The sequence below is a fragment of the Cyclospora cayetanensis genome, unplaced genomic scaffold (assembly GCF_002999335.1).
Source record: "Cyclospora cayetanensis isolate NF1_C8 unplaced genomic scaffold, CcayRef3 CcayRef3_contig_3, whole genome shotgun sequence".
In the NCBI taxonomy this organism is placed as follows: Eukaryota; Apicomplexa; class Conoidasida; order Eucoccidiorida; family Eimeriidae; genus Cyclospora; species Cyclospora cayetanensis.
Genome location: NW_020312258.1, coordinates 396,926 through 417,861, shown reverse-complemented (window position 1 = coordinate 417,861; position 20,936 = coordinate 396,926). Strand labels below are relative to the sequence as shown.

At 51.0% G+C, this 20,936-nt stretch overlaps 3 protein-coding genes across 3 annotated transcripts; 1 reads left to right on the top strand and 2 right to left on the bottom strand.

Annotated features, from left to right (window-relative positions):
- Positions 1–780: 780 nt before the first annotated feature.
- LOC34623142 (calcium-transporting ATPase 2, endoplasmic reticulum-type) lies at positions 781–9,638 on the bottom strand. The gene is made up of 16 exons (XM_026338707.1): positions 9,564–9,638; positions 9,237–9,391; positions 8,687–8,822; positions 8,117–8,353; positions 7,075–7,353; positions 5,993–6,283; positions 5,432–5,757; positions 4,884–5,027; positions 4,355–4,662; positions 3,719–3,886; positions 3,223–3,488; positions 2,602–2,749; positions 2,157–2,461; positions 1,822–1,920; positions 1,173–1,275; positions 781–839 (listed from the first exon to the last, which is right to left on the bottom strand). Exons 1-16 carry the CDS (start codon positions 9,636–9,638, stop codon positions 781–783), a joined length of 3,099 nt encoding a protein of 1,032 aa, XP_026194492.1.
- Positions 9,639–15,119: 5,481 nt separating this feature from the next.
- On the top strand, positions 15,120–17,162 carry LOC34623141 (protein MAK16 homolog). The gene is made up of 5 exons (XM_022736272.1): positions 15,120–15,511; positions 15,658–15,781; positions 16,089–16,197; positions 16,558–16,866; positions 17,104–17,162. The coding sequence occupies exons 1-5, from the start codon at positions 15,120–15,122 to the stop codon at positions 17,160–17,162; spliced, it is 993 nt and encodes a 330-aa protein (XP_022591885.1).
- Positions 17,163–18,151: 989 nt separating this feature from the next.
- Positions 18,152–20,818, bottom strand: LOC34623140. Its single transcript, XM_026338735.1, has 5 exons — positions 20,613–20,818; positions 19,885–20,405; positions 19,458–19,707; positions 19,221–19,301; positions 18,152–18,965 (listed from the first exon to the last, which is right to left on the bottom strand). Exons 1-5 carry the CDS (start codon positions 20,816–20,818, stop codon positions 18,152–18,154), a joined length of 1,872 nt encoding a protein of 623 aa, XP_026194520.1.
- Between the last annotated feature and the right edge of the window lie 118 nt (positions 20,819–20,936).

Genomic DNA, 20,936 nt, shown 5'->3' with positions numbered 1-20,936 from the left:
TGCTCAGAGGGTACAGCACCGCGTAGCCTACACGTGCCTCTCCAGTCACATCAGGAAACGAGGGGAAGGAGAAAGAAAAAGCCCTTCCGGAAACACTATTCCTTTCGCTTTTTTTAAACAGGGATTGAGGGCTAGAGGTGTCGCCTTTGAGAGACCCCAAGCAGAGCGCTACCTCTCGGAATGCAGGAACGACAACGATGGAAGCCCATTCACGACTGAAGCACGCTCCTACCATATGGGTTTAATTAGTAGCCAGCTAGCCATACAACAGCGCATCATGCATACTCGTTATCTCCAAGCAAAAACACGCGTTCGCCGAGTCGCTCTGTGAGGTCCATCACTACAATCTCTTGGCACGCTTGTGGGGCCAATCCTGTGGCGTCTGCTTTATGCTTGACTGGGTTGAAGAGACCATAGGACTTCTTCCGAGAAGCAACTATTACGGCTGCTCACGATGCACTGCTCTTACGCGCCTCCCTTAAGCTCAGGGTCGTCTCAAGGCATACCAGAATCATCTACGCATTCAGCAGCGGTAACGACCGCAGTTGCGAGCACCGAAAGAAAAGACCAACTTCAGCAGCAGTGAGCTACTCAAAGGCCTCTAACGCTTGAACACTGTTGAATAATGACTCGTAAGAAAGTAGCCTCCTACGGCCTCGATTTGTGAGCACGCAATGCGATGCACGCACCACTTTTCTATAGCCCTAAGACATGTGAGATGCCCCTGCGAAGTTCATAGTCCCACTTCCTCCAACACATCCGTCCTGCGGTGTGGGGGAATCATTCTGTCTTGCGCTCTTTGAGTGCAGCGACGCGTTGCTGTGCAAAATGCCGCCGACCTGCATCACGCGCGAGGATCACCATGCACACGACATGCACAGGTACATGGATTTACCACACACCACACTACACTCCGCAGAAAAGACTTCAACCGCACATTTCATATATATATAGGGTCATCCAAATGCTCGAATTATGGAAAATGACGCCCAACCCAATTCGACTGCAGTTCCATCGACTCTGTCCCCTTCTCCGGCACCACACGAATTGCGATTACCCCTTTTTTCCACAGTGCGATGTAGACATGCACGCTTCTTCTCAAAAACTTTTAGCCCATACGATAAACAAGCCGTCCCCTGAAGGTGTGACGTGTGTGAGTTCGTGAAACGCACCCAAAAACTTTAGGAACTCATCGAGGATGACGATGGGGAAAGACCACAGCAGCACGTACACCCAGTCCATTGCGGTGAGTTCAACGACGCCGAAGACACGGTTCTACAGCAGCACAACGCAGTGTGTGACACATAAATGCCCATGAAGAGGCCAGCCCTCAGAGGGAAGAGCCAGACTGAATGGGGAGGGGGTGAGAGCGAGGGGGGGAAGGGTAGGCAAGGACAGATGTTGCGCGCGAAAGCTGCACTGCTGTGCGCGGCTGCTGCTGCTTCAGGCCGCCCACTCACCAGAAAGGGAACGTAAAGAATTACGCAGTGGACGAGAAGTGATGATGCAGTAGCCAGGAGCAAGTATGGGTTCGCCTGCATATATGCATGCATTCAAGACATCCACCACAAACCATAGTTTTTGTGCAACGCACGCGGGGTACACGATTAGGCCACGCGCGGCGCAGCAAGCAGCAGTTATCCGTTACACACTAAATCATCCTTGTTTTTGATGTTGCACTGAGCTGAATTATGAGATGCCGAATGCATTCTCGCGATGGCAGCATAGCCTCATAACTGCAAGCATTCTCCATCCCACCCCAACTACTCGTGAGCACTGCAAGCAACCCCTCCACACTTTGCACATCGACGCGCCGCTTACCCAGGGAGGCATGCGAAACAGAGAATGGTTCTCTGAGAGGGCGTTGAAGGCATTGAACATTTCGATAACGACCAACACCGTCAAACTCAAGGTGCTCGCCTAAAGCGGAAGCACAAGAATCAGAAACCTCTCCCGACGAAGATACACCAGCTAGCACCACCAGGGCCGCACACTCATAGAAAAAGCCGAATCTCTACAGCACAGAGGCTTCAAGGCTGGGAACTTCAGCAAAGAACGGAGCAAGAACGGATCTTCGCGTATTTTAATGGTCCGCAACGGAATGACAGGGTGGGATTGGGGGTGGTGGAAAGGGGGCATGAATATCTGCAACAAACCTTCGCCTTTCCAAGCGTGAAGTAGGAGCAGGGTTCGTTATCAGCCATCCCATAAACAGGGAGAGGGTTGAAGTCCTTCCAAGAAGAGCACCGACCCCACGCCATTAGCTGAGGCAGGGTGATGAGGGTGTGTGCTTCTGCTGGATCCGTTCCGAAGACATACCACCACACGAAAATGCCGACTGTGGCGAAGCCTACATAAATTCCAACCATCAGATATCGAAGAAAGATCCAGGTGCTGATCAGGCGATCATCGCGGTGTCTGGGGGGCCGCTTCATGACGTCGTCATCTGCGGGATTGAAGCCTGGAGGTCGAAAAGGAGGCAGAAAAGGAGACAGCAGAAAAAAGCGGGCATGAATGACACCCCTCGCTAATGGAATAACACGATAGACGAAAAAATGCAAGAGGAGGGCGGCCGAAATCATAGGTCGTGCATGCGCTTACCCAAGGCAGTGGCAGGAGGTCCATCCGTCACGAGGTTCACCCACAAAAGCTGCACGGGAGTAAGGCCTTCAGGAACTCCGAGAGCGGCAGTCATAAAAATGGAAGCGACTTCTCCAATGTTGCTGCTGATTAGGTAACGGATAAACGCCTGAAGCCAAGAAACACCAAGAGGCGCACAGGTGGCCTCAGCATGAAGCATTCCCACCCTCCAACCCCCGTACATACACCTCGGGGGAATCCACGAGGAAGAAACAGAGATTGGCATCCAACAAAACGCCCATATATATATATGCGTGCCTGCCTCTGCGCCTATGTAGAAATGCGCATATGCGCCGATAAACTTGAATATAGAGACTCCCAAGGAATGGAAGACAGGGACGCTAACTTTACAAAAGGCCATTTTCAGAAAGTAGAGCACGTCAGACACCTCGAATCATGACGCAAAAAGCATAAATCCTGGGTGGCCAAGGCCCTACCCCAAGGGCGTTGAGCAGCTCGTCGCTGGTGCCACCAGCTACGAGCTGCAAGCTCCACTCGAGACAGACAGACATCCATGCAACACGCTTAAATGCGATGCCTCCAAGAAGGCGCAGACAGGACAGACAGAAAACGTGTACAAACCTTCATGTTGTTGTAGATGGATCTGCCCTCCTCGACTGCCGCTACAATCGTGCTAAAGTTGTCGTCTGCCAAGACCATGTCGGAAGCTTCCTTAGCCACCTCCGTGCCAGCTATCCCCATAGCCACACCAATATCTGCCTGTTTCAGAGCTGGCGCATCATTCACACCGTCGCCAGTCATCGCCGTTGTTTCCCCTAGCTCCTTCAGCAGCTTTACGATGAGCTGTTTGTGTTTCGGCTCCGTCCGCGAGAAGATTGCACCACTCGCTGTCGCAAAAATAAACACACACACCACCTTGACATGTCGTGTGCACTTGAAACTCACCCCTTCGTGATCATCATAGCCCTGCAACCCCCAATAAGTGGTAGACTGCTGACTGACTACAGACGAGCTTATATACATATATATATATATATCTATATATACATATAGATATAGATATATATAGATATATATATATATATCTATAGATATAGATATACATATAGGGGCTTACGGTGTGAAAGGACTTGCATCTTCTGGGCGGGTGTCAGATTCTCGAACTCCTTCCCCGTGTACGAAGGAAAAGTCTTATCACAGCCTTCTCGAATATGCACCAGGTCAGCGACAGCCTCCGCCGTGTCTTTGTTGTCTCCCGTGATCATTACCACACGGATGCCAGCGTCTGAAAGCACATCAGCAGGCAGCAGCCTCCCAGGGGTCCCCTCCATATGGGGTGTATGTACAAACGCCATATATACAGCCCCAGCAGCAGTACCAGCAGGAGCAGTTTCAGTGGCCCCCCTTCCATGAATTTTCTGCAGAAAACAGATACATTTAGCAAAAAACTAAAGTCACCCCAAGCCTCCCAGAAGACGCCTGCACACTGCATGCATTACACCAGCGGGAGGAGTGTGTGCAGCGACGCTGCTCCACAATTTCCGACACCAGCACCGCAGCCTCTGTGCGATGCTGGTGTCGTGGCAATCGCAACACCCCCATGACTCCTCCTTTCCTTCTTCCTCCTCCTCCACTCTTCCAAAGCCTTCCAGATGTCACGATGATGAAGACAAGGAAAGGAGGTGAACTAGAGGAGAGGAAGAGAAGCGGAGAAAGAGGAGAAGACCCCCAGAATGCATCCATTGCCCCTTACCCCTGCACTGAAGAATGGAAGTGCCGACTTCTGGCCTCGGCGGATCGAACAAACCCACAACGCCAAGCAAGCAGAGGTTGCTCTCAAGAGATGCATAGCTCGACTGGTCATCGAGCAGCGCGCGAGCAGCAGCATGCTGCTCTGTATTCTCGCCATACATCGCTAGGGGCCCCGTGTCTGTACGGACAGCCAACGCGAGAGTGCGAAGCGCTCCACGTGCCATGCCCGCAACGTCAGCGAGGATGTTGGCATGCGCAGCAACGTTTAGAGGCACTATGTTGCCGTTCGGAAGCATCATCGTATCGCATCTGCGAAGAATTATACACGCATGGAGTGGAGAAGCCCTTGCAGCAGCATGCTCTTCGCAGAGACAGCCACAGCCACAAAAAACCAAAGGGCCCATACAGAGAGGACTGCACGCGCTCGACTCACTGCCCCCTACAGAAAGCAAAGCAAAACAAAGCCGCAACAAAATGCCACAAATAAACTTGATAAAAATCACGCAGCAGCAGCAGCTCCTGGAGCCGACCTTGTAAGCAAACTCTCCGGGGCACCCTTGACGAAGAGGTGGTTCGTGCCTGTCTGCACGTTCCGTGATAAGACACTCATGCTCTTCCTATCGCGACTGAACTCCAGCGTGGCCAGATCCTTATACTCGCCTTTCCAGTAATCGCTGTTAAAAATCGCGCACGGACAGACAGACACACAGACAGATAGACACACAGACAGATAGACATACATACATACATATACACATATACATACACATATACATACATAGATATACACATACATACACGTATACACATATACATATATACATGTACACACATACATACATGTATACACATATACATAATAATACACATACGCATATACATACACATACGCATATACATACACATACATATACACATACATGTACCCATACATATGCGCAACGCACTCCGCTTCAACGACCGCCAGCACCCCACAGCACGCAGAAAAAGAATTGAATTTCCCGTTGCAGGCCCCAACACTACGCTGCCCATGCCGCGCTGGAATACGCAAGAAGATCATTTGAAACTGCTCACGCACCAGAAGGGTGTAGGACAGGCAAAGCTGCGCTGCTCAAGCTTGCCGTTGGCGCTACGCTGCGCCTCCGAGAAAAGCCCAAGTTTTTCTACAAGAACAAGAAGTGCCGCTTCCGTAGGCTCCCCCATCCGTTCGTAGTGACGGCCTTCATGAGCCTCGGGAAGAAGATTGAGGTGTGCCTCATTGCAGGTGCATGCGCAGCGGCAAAGCCACGACAGCACTGCCTGGTGCTCTGCGAGGCATTGCGAGCCCTTCCCCTTGGAGCCAGTCTCTCTCGAGACACACCCATTCGCGGAAAATCCTGTTCCATCTACCCTAAATACGTCTACCTGAGAGTGGAAGGCACAGCCCAACACCACGCATCGGCGCGCATGCAGTCAAGGGAGGCCCTCTTCGCATGCAGTCAAGGCAGCAGCTAGTAGCACTAATTCAGAAACACTACCGGCTCAACACATTTGCAACGAATCTGCAACACATCTGCAACACATCTGCAACGAATCTGCAACGAATCTGCAACGAATCTGCATGAACGAGCAACAGCCGCAGAAAGAGCCGTCTGCTCACCTCGGTTGCATTGCTGCCAACGACGCAAAAGCGAACGCATGTCATTTCATTCGTCGTAAGCGTGCCTGTCTTGTCAGAACAGATAACTGTCGTACATCCGAGGGTCTCTACACTCTGCAGCCTGCGCACAATCGCGTTCTTCTTCGCCATCTTTCGAGTGCCAAGCGCAAGACAAGTCGTAATCACTGCCGGAAGGCCCTCTGGGATAGCAGCAACTGCCAATGCCACGGCAATCTTGAAATAATAGATGCAGCCTCGCAAGGCACTCCCGTGAACCGCGTCACTGAAATGCTGAGCGCCCAACACCAACACATGCCAACACACCGACGCCTCAAACGTATGTGCGGGGAAAATCTTTACAGCATAGACGCGTCCGCGAAAATAAAAAACAAACGCACACAGATATACAGACATGCACAAATCAATACGTGCACAACACATCCGCGGAAAAAACAAACACACAGACACACAGACGCATACAAACAGATCAATACATGCACAACGCGTCCGCGAAAAAAAACACACAGACACACAGACACATACAAACAGATCAAAACATGCACAACACATCCGCGGAAAAAACAAACACAGACGCAAACAAACAGATAAATACATGCACAACGCGTCCGCGAAAAAAAACAAACATATACACAGACGCATACAAACAGATCAGTACATGCACAACGCGTCCGCGAAAAAAAAACAAACACACAGACACATACAAACAGATCGATACATGCATAACACATCCGCGAAAAAAACAAACACACACACAGACGCATACAAACAGATCAATACATGCACACCGCGTCCGCGTAAAAAAACACTCAGACACAGACAGATCAATACATGCACAACGCATGCCCCCACAAGGAAGGCCTTTTGTGCTAACGGCTGGCTGCAACAGAAAGACGACTCGCGAAGCTACCCGACAAGATGGACGGCGCAGTCAAGAGCACGACAGCCCAGCCCCACAACCACTCTCTGCAACCCCTTTTCCTGCAGACCTTTCCACACGGCTAAGCTGCTCTCTGCGTCGCATCCGTGCATCACATTCCCAATCGGTAGACTCGCATACGTACCCCGATATTGATGAGCCACACAATGATGCACACAGCGCAGATCACTTTGCTGAGCGCCTCCCCAAATTCATCGAGCTTCTGCTGCAGAGGACTCTGCGCTTCATCGGCTTCCCCCGCCTCATGCACTGCAGCCTGGATTAAGCCTATCTGCGTTTCCATCCCTGTTCTCACGACTACCGCCAGCGCTCTCCCGCGAGCCACTGTTGTACTGCTGAAACAAATGCAACGCTGAGATTGAATCTCGCAGTCATGCAGAGACGCAGGCAAGGCCTCGGCATCCTGCGAAGCGACACACACACAGACAGCCCCAAAGCCAGACACAGCCTCAGCAGTCGCACAGCACCCTGTGAAGAAAAGCGACAGAGCAGAGACGCTAGCAGAACAAGGGGTGGCAGGAAGCCTTGGCCTGAACATGTGGAGTATCCACAGGAATCGCTGCTGTCTGTACACTCCCCCGTTGCTCCCCGTACTTCTTCCCTCCCTCACGTTTCCCCTCCAACCCTCTCACGCGCTGCTTCATTATGTAACACAGAAAGCATGAGGAGCTTGCAAGACGGCAACAGATATACAGCATCCCAAGAAACCACCCTTGCCTCCCCCCCAACACGTCCACAGACACTAGAAAACACCCACTGATAATTATCTCGATGCATTCATATATCGATGTATTCATTCATATATCGATGTATTCATACATATCTCTATGCATACATATCTAGATGCATTCATTCATATCTCGATGCATTCATGTATTGATGTATTCATATCGCGATGTTTTATATACAGCTTTAAAATATGAATACATAGACAGACGTAGATGCATTTGTACTGAAAAACCCGGAAGTAAGCATAAATATATGGAGTCAAGATCGTGAGCACTACACTGGATGGCACTTGGCCGCAGCAACATGAAGCCCACCGCGGAAAAGTATCCCAGAGAGCAGCAATTAGGACGGGAGAGACGGCGAGAAAATGCATGTGTAGCGTGAAGGTAGGATTACGGGAAAACGAACACGAAGGGGGGAGCCGCGAAAGCCCTTACCTTGAGGACAGCAATACTCTCCCCAGTAAGCTGGCTTTGCTCGACTCTGAAGGAAGCGGTCTTCAGTTCAACTACACGACAATCTGCCGGAACCTTATCTCCGCATCTGAGATCCACGAGATCGCCAGGCACCAATGTTGTAGCAGATACACAGCGCCAAGTGCCAGACCGACAAACACGTGCTAGCTGTGGCTGCAACTGCTTTAAAGCCACCAGGGCCTTTTCTGCATTCGACTCCTGCAAATTTCAGACATATACACATAGAGGCACACATACACATAAACACACACCCATGCATATACACACAGGTTCACACATACCTCTGTACACAAATATATATATACGCATACACACATAAACACAAACACACATATACATATACACACATATACACACAGAAACCATAAAACGGCGCGTTTGTATGCGCTTTTGCTACAGACGTTGCGAAAAACTCCCCCCGCCTGCCCCCCCTTGCCCCCCCAAAAGGTGACGAGTTCGCATGGGAAACAGCTTGCGTGGTGTTGCAAAGGAAACTGCAGCAACGGAGCTGCAAAAAAGTAGACCCCTTACCTGCCAGACGCCTACAGCCGCATTGAGGATGAGAATGATCAGAATCACGACAGGTTCAACGTATGCTGCGAGACCCCCCTCTCCCCCATCCACCAGCGCTAAAATGAAACTGACGACTGCAGCCGCTAGCAAGATCCTGCAACGCAGAGAAGCAGGCAGCACCGCACCAAGCACATGCATGGATGTGAAAATTTTCCCTTAAAGCTCCAAAAGCCACTGCACACACAGAGGCCTCTAATCCACAAAGTCTCCCTCGTGGTCTAGCACAGCCACGCGGGGTAATATGCGTTGTTTGAAGAGACGATCGCATGCAAAACGGCTGGCACCGTGCCAAAGAGGCTCCTTGGAGAAGCAATAACGGGAAGCCGATCCACATGCAGAGACAGAAATACACGACGCATGCGCTGAATGCGCGGGACGGAATTTTGTAACGTTAAAGGCGAAGGACGACAGTGCAGGGTGAAGGCGCTTAGGATGCATCTTGAAGACGCGAAGAAGCACAGAAATCGATAAAGCCCGTAAGGAAGGCACTCCGTAAGCGATAAGGCACCTGACAAGGAGGTCTTGAAACTGCTCAAGAATGAGTTGTAGAAGGCTCTTTCCCTCCTCATGCTTCAATTCGTTAGGCCCAAAGTGCTCGAGGCGTTCAGCTGCGACCTCGCTGGAAAGACCAACATCCAAACTGGTCTGGTGGTAATTCAACACCTGGGTACAACAGAGTCGAGGCAATCACATCACATGCAAGAGTTTTCCGTGACGACTGGCGCCGCTCTTGCTATAACCGCCTGCTGCCGCTATTATTGCTGCTTCTGCCGCTATTATTGCTGCTACTGCCGCTATTATTGCTCCCGTTTCTGTATTTATCCCCGTCGCTTGCCTCCTTGACTGTCGCGACGTGGGGTGCATCCTGCAGCGATGAAAGGGGGCCCTTAGAAGGGCCTGGAGAAGCCATTATCCGAAAGCACGGACGAGGAAGTCTCCAAGATCGAAAGTACCACACGGAAATACAGCTGAAGATAGCACTCCGTCTGCGCCTCTTGCAAGCTGCTACCAACCCTCTCCTTACCAAAGGGCCGGATGATTCTGGTAGGTATTTCTGTTTTCTACAAGTACCAACAACTCTGCTGTAGGGACCCTACGCCGGCTGCTGCAGCGGCTCTCCAGCCCCTTTGGGAAGCAGAAAAAGTGTAGCGGCGATGTCTCCTACGGATTCAGAGAAAGAGAGAGACAGAGAGCTGAAAAGAAGGCGTACTTCAACGATGAGATGACTCCCCTCTCTGCTACTGCTGTTGCAACCAGTGCAGGGCCATGTGCCGTTGTGATATCTTTGCTGCCGCGCTGTTGCTGCTTAGCCACCAGCTGCCAGTCACGTGCACACACAAAAGAAGCCAACAGACAAAAACTGATAAAAATGCTGCAAAAAGGGATGAAGACGGGGAGAAAACCAGGAGAACGACGCCACTCCTGCCCAGAGGCAGACTATTGGTACGGAAAGCAACAACTCTGCTGCCGAAGCTGCTGCTGCAGAGACACAAAACAACTCGGTAAACCGTTGACTGTTCAACAGTTTCTCACTTAAACACCACAGAACTAGAGCAGGACATGCAAATAGAGCATTGGGAGGCTTCACGCAGCAGCCGCAACAACAGCAGCAGCAGCAGCAGCCCTTACAGCAGTCGCGTTCACATTACAATCAGGATGGGAAGCACGAGCAGCAGAGCGGTTAAGGGTTCCACTACTTCACTATTTGCCCGCAGTTTCTAATTTACCAGTGCTTCTTTTGATCACACTTGTGCGCTTTCAGATAAGTCCCAAGAGTGAGACACGAAGACATAGTTTTAGCCAGGAGCGCATGTCCTGCAGCAGCTGCGGGTTGTTACATGTGCCGCGCATGTGTGAAGAATCGTAGGCTTCCCTGCTCCTACCACTACCCACCTACGTTATTTGCCACCAGTACCGGAACGATCTCGGTCGACTGTTGACAATGCTTGCAGTCGCTCAAAGAAAACGCAACTCTTGGAGCTCCTGCTCTTTACAGCGTCGCACAAAAAATAGAAACTTCATTACGCAGGCACATAGGGTACACTTTGGGAGTTCCTGGTATACAAACTCTAGGTTTTTTAACCCTTGTCTGTGTGGTGTTCAGCCCGTCAATCTAGCTGTACGTATGTTCTGTTTGTTGCAGAATATGCCTAGCTACTTCCTGGCACACTGTTGCGTGCCAGCGCACTAGGCTGCTACGCGCTACGCTTTCAGGTTGCAGAGACGCTGTCATGCACCACATGAGTGCTTCTTATGTTTCCTCTCGTGCCGGGACCTTATGAGGTGAGGGCGGCAGGGAGAGGCGAAGTACTTGCAGCAGGCTAAGCTACACTTAAATACTCGCTACTACGCTAGTTATACTAAGCTAAGAATTGGCAAGGAAGTAACTAGTAGGTTTGCCCATTTAAACGCCCTATTTACTGCAGAGGATTGTTAGGCAAGTGACAAGGGAATTCAAAGAAAGCGTCTGCGAAGTCAGACGCCAAGAAGACTTCTAACTTGCATCTTGTCGAGCGTGAGCATAAGAAACGTCTGGTCCACAGGACTCTTGGTCGAGTGGTTAAAGTGAACACACATGCGCCACCTCCAGTCCTTGTGTGAGCACCAACACCGGCATCCGCCACAAAATGCTTGCCAGTTCCTGCACCTTTTCTTAAATTACCACCCTTAAATTACTCTATATTCTCTTCATACTGGCAGAAACTAGCAGGGACCGAGAATGAAATTAGCTTTATATAGTGCACTGGATGACCAAGGGGGGGTCAGCCTCATGGCAGTACATCATTATTTAGCACTCACGCGAGCTCCTCTTTATTACCTGCTAATTGTTTGTGCTCCTCGTCCAAACCATCGGCAGCACTCTTACCAAGAACCCATATGCCGTCGCTAAGACAAGCTGCATGCTTAGAACGACCTTATTTACTGCACTGCTAAGCCGCCAACAAAAAGACTCTGCCTGACCGTGTTGAGGTACCGACTCTACCACGCTTGCCCAATTGAGGTGACCGTTGCTGAGCAGACCAAGAGTCACTTTTTCCTAGTGCTTCTTGACGCACTAACCTTCACAGCACGCAGCTGTGGCCGCATGTGCGCCTTTTATTGGGTCATCTATTAATACACAGTATCTGGTCGTGATCTACGGTAAGCCCTACACCCAAAGCCCTAAAACCTACCCCTAAAGCCTTAAACCTCGAACCCCACAAGGAAATCACACATCATGCTGAAAGAACCCAGTTTTGATACGAAATAGCATGTAGCTACAGTAGCCCTACCAACCCTTGCGCCTTGCCGCTCGCAAGCAAACATGAGCCGTGGCGATTGCGCCAATGAGTGAGCAGGCAGACTGCTCTTCTGCGTCGTCTCCCCGGATAACAGATCCGACTCGCTTGGCGATTCGTGAAGATCATCATGATCGTGCATCGACACAGAATCGACCGACGGATGGTCTCCAATTGCCTCCACATTCTCTGCAGCCCTCTGCACTGCGCTGCAGTTTACGAAAGGGGCTATCCTTCTCTTCGATGCGGCTTCCTTGCCCGCCAAGTAGCTTACTTCCACTGGGCCCACAGTCGCGTTGTTCACGTTCTTTGGCCTGGAGCATGTGCTTGCAATTCCAAAGTGTGTGACCCAATCCCCCGTGGTAGAAGCAGATGCAGTATTGGGAGTCCATCTAGGGGTGCTTCGAAAGGCGGTCTTCCTTTCTTTTCCCGTTTGCTTTGGACTGTAGGCTAGGGCCGGTTGACACAACCCCGACGACCACAGGTTCTAGATACCAACTTGGCTCTCCTTTCACAGCCATCGGCGCAAGAGTCGCGCTCACTGGCTTCTGACAGCTCAAGTACTACATCGTTCGCCGAAGCCTTGCCGGTTGGCGCATTTTTGTCGCTTAGTGTCTGCTCTTGGTGATACGAACTGGCTTGACACTTTTGGGGGACCTGAGATTAACGACTAGGACTGGAGCTGCTCGTCTACGTTGTGTTTTTTGCGAGCCAAAGTTTCATATTTTCGAGGTGTTTGCGAGTTACTAGGCTTTCTGCTTTATCATTCCTCATCTTATAAAAGCTTGCTGTTGAGCTGATCTCGGCCTGAAGCCACCAGTCAGGACGCGCATAAGGGCTTGCAGTGCAGCAATCCTCACCGACAAACGATCTCTTCTACGTAAATTGACTTTTAATCAAAATGCGTTTAAGTTCAAGAATCACCCCCAAATACCCCTCGTACCCTGTTATTTGTGGGGTACAAAGGGTAGTCCATCTTCTCTAGGCTGTTGAACTCTTCGAATACTTGGCCATCCTTGCGGGCGTCATACGTTGTGTGCAGGCATTAATTCATCGACGCACGAATACATCCCTGATCGGCTGACAAATCATGCCTTTCTACCAGCTTTGGGCCTAGGGCGTTCACATAAGCTTGCATTCCAGCTTCCGTATTTCCAACAGGTGTAGTGCCACCGTGAGAGCCGCTCTGGCTATTATTCGAAAGAGGGATTTCTAGAAACAATTAAAACGAGCATTCTTCAATCTAGTGCAAAAAAATTCAAACACCTAGTAACACAATCACGAATGCTTCACTTCCTGGCTTTGGTCAGCACATCACCACCGCGTGTGGGTCTGGTACAGATCCCACCTAAAGAAGCCATGAGGATCAGCGAAGCGTGGTGATATGCCCTTCCGTTCAAACACATATTCACAGAGTCACCCTCTGAGTACTACAATTAGTGATGGGCATAAGGAACATGCTTTGCCGCACCTAGTCCTTGTGTACATATTGTGTCGGAGTTGCTCGTGCCTCTGAAGTAGTGGCGCTTCCTGGTCTTCACAGCGAGCAAAATTTCTTGACCTCGACAGCCTCACACGGCTCTCCACCCTGGAAAAAAAAACTTCTGTGATACATTGGGTAGAGCCTTTTCACTTACCGCACCCTGCAGGTTGCACTTACTGCCCCGCCAAAGGCTGCCTCTCCACCGCACCACCCCAGAGATCCAGGGAAAACTTCGATATATCCGACCTTTTTGACCCGCACATCCCTCTGATGCTTCACCTTTTGAGCGATATTCAGGCATTCTTTGGGCAGACTCAAGTTTGTTGCGCTTCACACCTTCCAGAGGAGGAGGCTGTATTGGCTGTTTTTAACCCACATAGTGCAAACACGTAGGGTTCTTTCTATTGAATCTTCTCGCAGATTCGACTTATATCAATACACATCTGGCAAACGAAATGTCTTCGTGGCAGGAACGACTAACATTGTTCGCCCCTAACCAGATCATTGTGGACGTAAGCTGGAGAGTAATTCGCGGCACAGCTCACCTACCACTCTCAGGGATGTCCTAATACTGGAGCGCTCCCAGCAAGCTCATAGGTCTACTTGACATACGCATATTTCCAACTGCCAAAACATGCAAGCATCTTTCTGATCGAATTTGTTATTGGGTGACCCGTTAGTGGCTCTGTTCTCCACAAGCATGGGAACACATGATGTGTAGCTAGCTGTGAATGTTCGGATCGCTGGGTGCATGAAGGTATGAGCACTTGCTTCAGTGCGTGCCTCTCCCCACAAGTCGAGCCCTTGAGGGCAGCGGGTAAGAGAACACACAGTTCTTTGGGGAATCAATCAGTAACTTTCTGACAACTCTATGGGAGTGCGGGAAACAGCGTCTCCTCACGGGGAGACGTAAGATGGAAGTTCCAGGCCCAAGCGAAGCGGATCTACATGCATCATGAAGCCCTGGCTACGAACACTGCTGAGACAGGGTCCAAACCCTAATACACAGCCAAGCTCTCTTAAATTGAAAAGTTCAGTGGGAAGAGCACGAGCTACGGTGATCAGCGCCCTGAGAAGGCTCCCATAATGTGCTCTAGGGAAAGGAGAAGCATGCAGCTCACCCGCGGCTCTGCATGGCTGTGGTGTCACGACGAAATAAGCTAGTGTACATGGTGGAAAGAACTTAATAGAGCCGTCGTCAGGACTAAAGAGAGATTCTTGTTCAGAGGGAGTGCTACCAATGCAGGGTTCTTTGTGCTTCCCGTTCTTGGGGCCCACCGTGAGGCATGCGTCCAGCAATTCTTTGACGAAGTCCACTGGCGTTACGTCCTGAGGGGATAACAATGGCCGTATTGCTGCCCTTTTTTGTATTTTGTATTTACAGCCGAGTTGGACAGAGAAGTATTAGGGACGGATGGAGTTTGAGCCCGAAGGCTACAGGAGTCTTTGAGGTCGGATCCAGGGGGGCCCTGGAGTTTCTGCCCGGTTTGGAGTAACTGCAAAATCTGCACAATAAGAATCCTTCTGCGGCTCTTTAGCTTGTGGTTTCCTCTTCATGGAATAACAGGCTTTTCAGATTCTGCTGTGGCTTGGGTTTACCCCTCTGTGCGTTTTCCACTGATTCGCAAAGATGCAGAACGACGAGATTATTTGGAATGTGATCAACAAGCACTTTTGCTCGTTCAAGAAAAAAACGGACAAAGAGGATATGTGCAGAAACGAGTACAACGTGACAGGCAAATGCAACCGCGTCAGCTGCCCCTTAGCCAATAGCAACTACGGAACGGTTATGGAGAAGCAGGGGAAGTTGTATCTGTGCCTGAAGACTGTGGAACGAGCTCACCTCCCCAGCCGTTTGTGGGAGCGCATTAAGCTCTCTCGCAACATCCCAGACGCCAAGAAAACTATCGAACTTCATATGAGAAACGTGTACCCTGAACATCAAATCGACCGTTGCAAGAGAAGAGCCATCAAGCTTAAGAACATGATCGACAGGATGAGGCGATTGGAACTTAAACCCAAGTGAGGAAGCAGTATCAGCATTGGCAGCGGGTGAACTGTGTCACAAACAAACAATACTTCGCCACTCTGCCACTCATGAAAAGGCTTGCAGTAGGGGGAGCGATAAACTCTTTTGTGCGAGGCTACGGCTCGACGCTTGTGATCAGGGAGAAACTAGAGGGAGTGAAGAAGAAGACGGAGAGGAGAGAAGCAACCAGGGAAAAGAAGGCTTTGAGTGCTGCGCATATCGAAGATGTCATAGAAGACGAGCTCCTCAAACGGCTCCATCAGGTCAGCTTAGATGAAAGGCAGCGTTTTAAGGAACACAGATGACACTACGAACGCTTTCTTGTACACGTAGATATCAGATAAGCATGTCATATGAATAATAAATGGACCAGCTTCTCATAAGGTGAAGAGTGAATGGATTAGCACCTTATAATGTGTGTGACAACGAATGTTATATGTCTTGTAAGCTTGGTGTTTTCCTTATGCACTCTCTATAAGAAGCAGCCCAATCCAATATCCGTAATTTTGAGGTGTAGTGTTTCAACTAGTAGCCACTTTGGATGCATTCAAGACTCCCTGAACGTTTCAGGGTGTATACGGGGATCTTTACGAGGAGCATCGGCTGCCTGAAGATTCACAAGCGCTTCAACAGTCGCAGGAAAGACCAGAGGTTACGGAGGAAATGGCTGCCGAAAGCGGTAGGGCAAATATATATGCTTTTCTATGTGTAGGGATATATATTCTAGACAGAACGGCGTACTGGCGCTGCATGCACATGTGCTCATTCAGAGAGGGGTACAGCTAGAAACACAGATGCATCGCGTTTGAATATGCACAGCTGCATGTCGAATTTGCAAGATGGTATTTGTTGTGCATGCATTCCTAATACGCAGCAGGCGCATCCATAGATGTGGTACATGAACACTGCCCACATCGTATCCCAGCGCCCTCGCATCTAGCCGTTTTCTGCTTCTTAACTTGGAAGCTTAAAACCCCTAGGTTTCCACTTCGTAGATTTCGATGTGTTGCGATGGTGTTATAAACTTGCCTCCCCTTAGGTGCAATTCGGTTTGAGGAGGCAGGAGGGTCGGAGGAGGATGCCTCCATTGCTTCTTCGGACTTTGGCTCTGACTCGGACTTGGAAAGCGACACGGGTAGTGAAGAATTTTCCTTTTCAGATTCTGATTCAGACATGGATTCGCCTGATGCAGAGAAGGAAAAAGAAAGGAGCGCGCTGAAGGAAGAAACGGATGACTTGGTCGATGTAGAAGATTTCGAAGAAATAGTAAAGGCTCATAAAAAAAGGCCAACAATGGACAGAGAAGGAACCGTTCCCGTTGCGACTCTGCGCAGACAGGCCACGAAACGTGAGAATGAAATGGAGGAGCATCGTTTCTTGTATATAGTAGAATCCCGCTTGTGGCGTGTTTGGTACTACAGATTCAAAGAAGCAACAGAAGAAGCTGTGAAATTGTTATTTGTTCGAGCTCTAAGGGAAAGCTCGAATGGCTCTACAGCTTGGTGCTGACGAATGGGTGGGAGCAGCGCAGCGGTGGGTGTGTGCGTGAAGGTCACGTGTGTTTATCTGTCTGTTTTTTTTTCAGGACGGAACACGCGCACGCACATTCAATATGAGCCAGAAGCCCTGGCGGAGGATGCATAGCAATAAAAGTTGTCAGTTGGAGGATGCATAGCAATAAAAGTTGTCAGTTGGAGCATGCATGACAATCATCCAGTAGGCAGGATAAGGGGTTGATTCGTTTCCCTGGTGCGGCCGTGGCCAGCCGAACCGGATCTTTGGCGATTATTCTCCATCAGATCCGGGATTTTTTTAGAACATTTGAGTTTATGCTGCACAAAAGGGTGGGGACTGCAGGCTGTTTGAATCTACACCCCGCACACCTACGCGGGGTTCGTTCGAGCAGTCAGTTGCACTGTGTATCTGGCAACGCGCTCCCACGTGGAAATTCTGGTAGAGCTCCAGACAGGTGCTTTCCACAGGCGGGTGGGCTGCTCTTGTTGGTGAATTGCCGTCTTTGGCCTGAATTAGTTAAACGAGGTAATTGTGGTTATTTTACACAAAAACAGACGGCCGGCTCCTTCGAAATATCTAAGAAGCCACCATGTTTCTGCTCACCGGTACCAAGGAGTGGCCCTTTGGAAAATCGCATTCTGCTTATTTCGGGGGTCTAGCCACCAGGATGCGTATGCGTCGTCCTGGCGTGTGTAGCTCTATACCTTGTGCGGAACAGTTGTAGCTAACAGACGGACGAGGCAGCAAAGCTGCTTAAGTCAGTCTTGTGCTGGCCCCAACCCTGAGAATTCAAGTGCCCTTCTCATAGGTGACGACGCCACTACTTCAAGCACGCGCTACAGGGAAAAAGCACAACACTGCTAGGGTTCCTACACCCCCAACCCTACATATTCGGTTGTTTTAGCTAAGCACACTGGAGAGAAAACGACGCACGTATTAAGCCAACATGAGGCAGCGACACCTCCTGACGCCTTAATCCGTAGAAATATACCTATACAACGTATTTTGCATGCGCGTCCCCGTTCACGGCACGAGGCTGGATCCGGTGCAGCAGCTGCTGCTGATGCGTCTGCGCACCAGAGCAGCCCAAAACGGCATGCTTAATGATGAGTAGGGATCTAATTGCTGCTGTCTCCCTGCTGCTGGTATTGCAGCGAAGGGGCCTGAATGGGGGCGTACTGCCGGTACATGGGGGCGCAGAGCTGCTGCTGCTGCTGCTGCTGCCAGCGCTGCAGCTGCAGCTGTAGCTGCCAAGCAGCCATGTCCGTTGGTATGGGTGCAAATTGCTGTTGAAGCAGCTGTTGCTGCAGCAGCTGCTGCTGCTGAGACTCCAAGAAGTGAGGCTGGAATGCAGGCACCACCACGGAGGAGGGCGTATGTTGCAGATGTCGCCCCAAGGATCCCCAGTAGCCAGAGGATCGTGCGAAGTATACGTGAAAGGTTTCTAGCTTCTTGGTGCTCCACCAGCGTCCGCAAAACATGATGATTGAGGCCCACCAAGAGGCCAGAGCCAGCATGAGCCATCCCGAGGCAATCAGAGCGCTGTTTTCTACTCCCGCTGAGCTGTACGCAGCGGAGGCGAGGGTTAGAGCCGCATCGTAACTACCATGGAGGATGCCAGGGAGAAGGGCGCTTTGGAGCAGCAGACGGAACGTGAAAGGGTTAATCTTGTCAACAGTCCACAGATCTTCTATGGGCGTACTTCTGCCCTCATTGCTGCTGCCGCTACCCGTCGAGACGTGCACTGCGTGCGCCTCCCCCACTGTCTGTACACCGTGACCCTCTAAATACTCCACCTCGCCGTGTTCTGCTGGAGCAGAGGCAGTCCTCCATGGCGCTCTTGCTGTGGCAGCAGCATTCGCAGCGGCAGCAGCAAGGAAGCAGGCTGCGATGCCCGTATTCGCTGCGTGGGAGGGGATGGCCGTAAAGGCTCTGTGAGAGTCACCAAAAGCGCAGCAGGCAAGTAAAGACGGGCTGCCTGCTCCAGGCTCAAGCCTTCCAAAGGCACACAACCGAACAAGGGCTAAGAAAGCTAACGGCTAGAGGTGCATGCATGCATGCACCGCCAGCCCGGGTACTCTCGTGAGGCAGATACAACAAGGATTGAACAAAGAAGAGGCCGCTTTGCCTCAGGGGAGCAGCAACCAGCCAAAGGGGCATGCAGCAACTCTGAAGGACGACTCTCACCGAACCCATGCTGTGGCCATCGCCATATCCAGATCAGATTTTGTCGCAAATACGTAACTCAGGTTTTCGATCGTTGCGAACCTGCGCATGTACAACCGAGCAGCACCCCCTTTTGAGGTGTCTGTACACTCTATTAATAGCGCCCTTTTCTGACAGCAGCCCTCACCAAAGTCTTTCTCGCCCTGCACCCTCCGTTTCAAATAGGCCTCCGCAGCCGCGATTCGCATTAACGCCTACCCCAGAGCAGCGCAGCAACCGCCAACAACCATCGAAAGGGGGTGGTGCACGTAGTTATAGCCAGAACTCCTCTCTTTCTCCGCTCGAGCATGCAGGGCACTCATGAAACCCGAAGACTCAGGAGGCACTGCCCCTTGGGGAGTCCAAGCGGACCCCCAGTCTTCAGTCGCAGGCATTCGGGAGGGGCGCAGCATCAGCACTGTCGCAGCTTTTGAAAACTCCTCCGCAAAGCCGATGCACAGAACCATGTCTGCAAAAAGGCAACCTTACCCACCCATGGAATGGGCATGCGCCGTAGGGGCTCTGCAGACTGAGATCTGCCACAATCCCTCCGAAGCATGCTAACCCTCGTGAAACATTCAATCTAAGCTCAAAGAATTGAACCGTCTCATGCGCGACTTCGAACAGGGTCTAATAATACGCTTACAGAGGAAGACGAAGGCAACACATAGAAAAAGCGTTCCCTCTGACTGCGCATCGCCTTTCAGAACGCTCTTGGCCGTCGATATGTTCCTCGCGCTCGGAATCACCCCAAAAATATACGAAATGAGGTGTCTTGACACCCCGTGGCTGCTGATACCGCATTCCATGCTTTCCATTTCAAAGACGCTCCTCAACAAGGCGCTGTACAGGCTGTTCACATGGGCCTCTTCGGGCAGTCTTGGAGCTTGCAAAGCTGCATTCTCCTCCAAAGGCTGACGGTGTAACACCTCCTGAACCTGCCTCGCTGGAAGTAGCGCTGCGGAGTCGAAGCCTGCAGTGCCGGCAGCAGCAAAGGGGGCTCTCTTGCTGGGAGGTGGCGTGCAGCTACGGAGCTCTCTGCCGAATGCTAACGCCGAAACTAATTCCAGTCCCACTGCTAGCAACACGCTGAAGACAGCACCAAGGGCCATCTGCTCCAGCGCCACGCACCACTTGAGCCTATGACGGCCTGCAAGCCATTGCAGCCTACGAAGAGGCACACAACCAGTACACCCCGTTGCAGGCATTTGGAGTGCCGTATACACCTGAAGCGCACTGGGTAATACGCCTCATTGGCTGCCCGTAAAGGGCGCGTGGCTACTGTATGTACATATATATAGGAAGGAGAGGGAAGGCTTAATGGCCCGAAAGAGCGTCAGGTTGCCATGGAAACGGGAGCTGCACTGTACTTACAGGCAGAGTAGCGTCAGCCCTGGTGTAAGAGCCGCAATGAGAAGCTCTAGCCCCGGAGAGCCTCTCATATGAACGGCGCCTACGATCTGAAGCACGAGGAGGATGAGGAGAGAAGAGCACACAAATAGCTTCCGCAAAGTCGGTAAGCATCTCCATCGGCCGGTAACCCTACTGGGTACCCCTCCAATCGTTCCAGGGAGATTCATTGTGGCGACTCCTGCCTCTGCGTTTCTTCTGATCCTTTTTTCAAGGCTCTGATAATGTGTAACAAGGGAGGAGGGAGAAGGGAGGCCGGCGGGTGCTGGCCCCCGATGGACGGTGGGG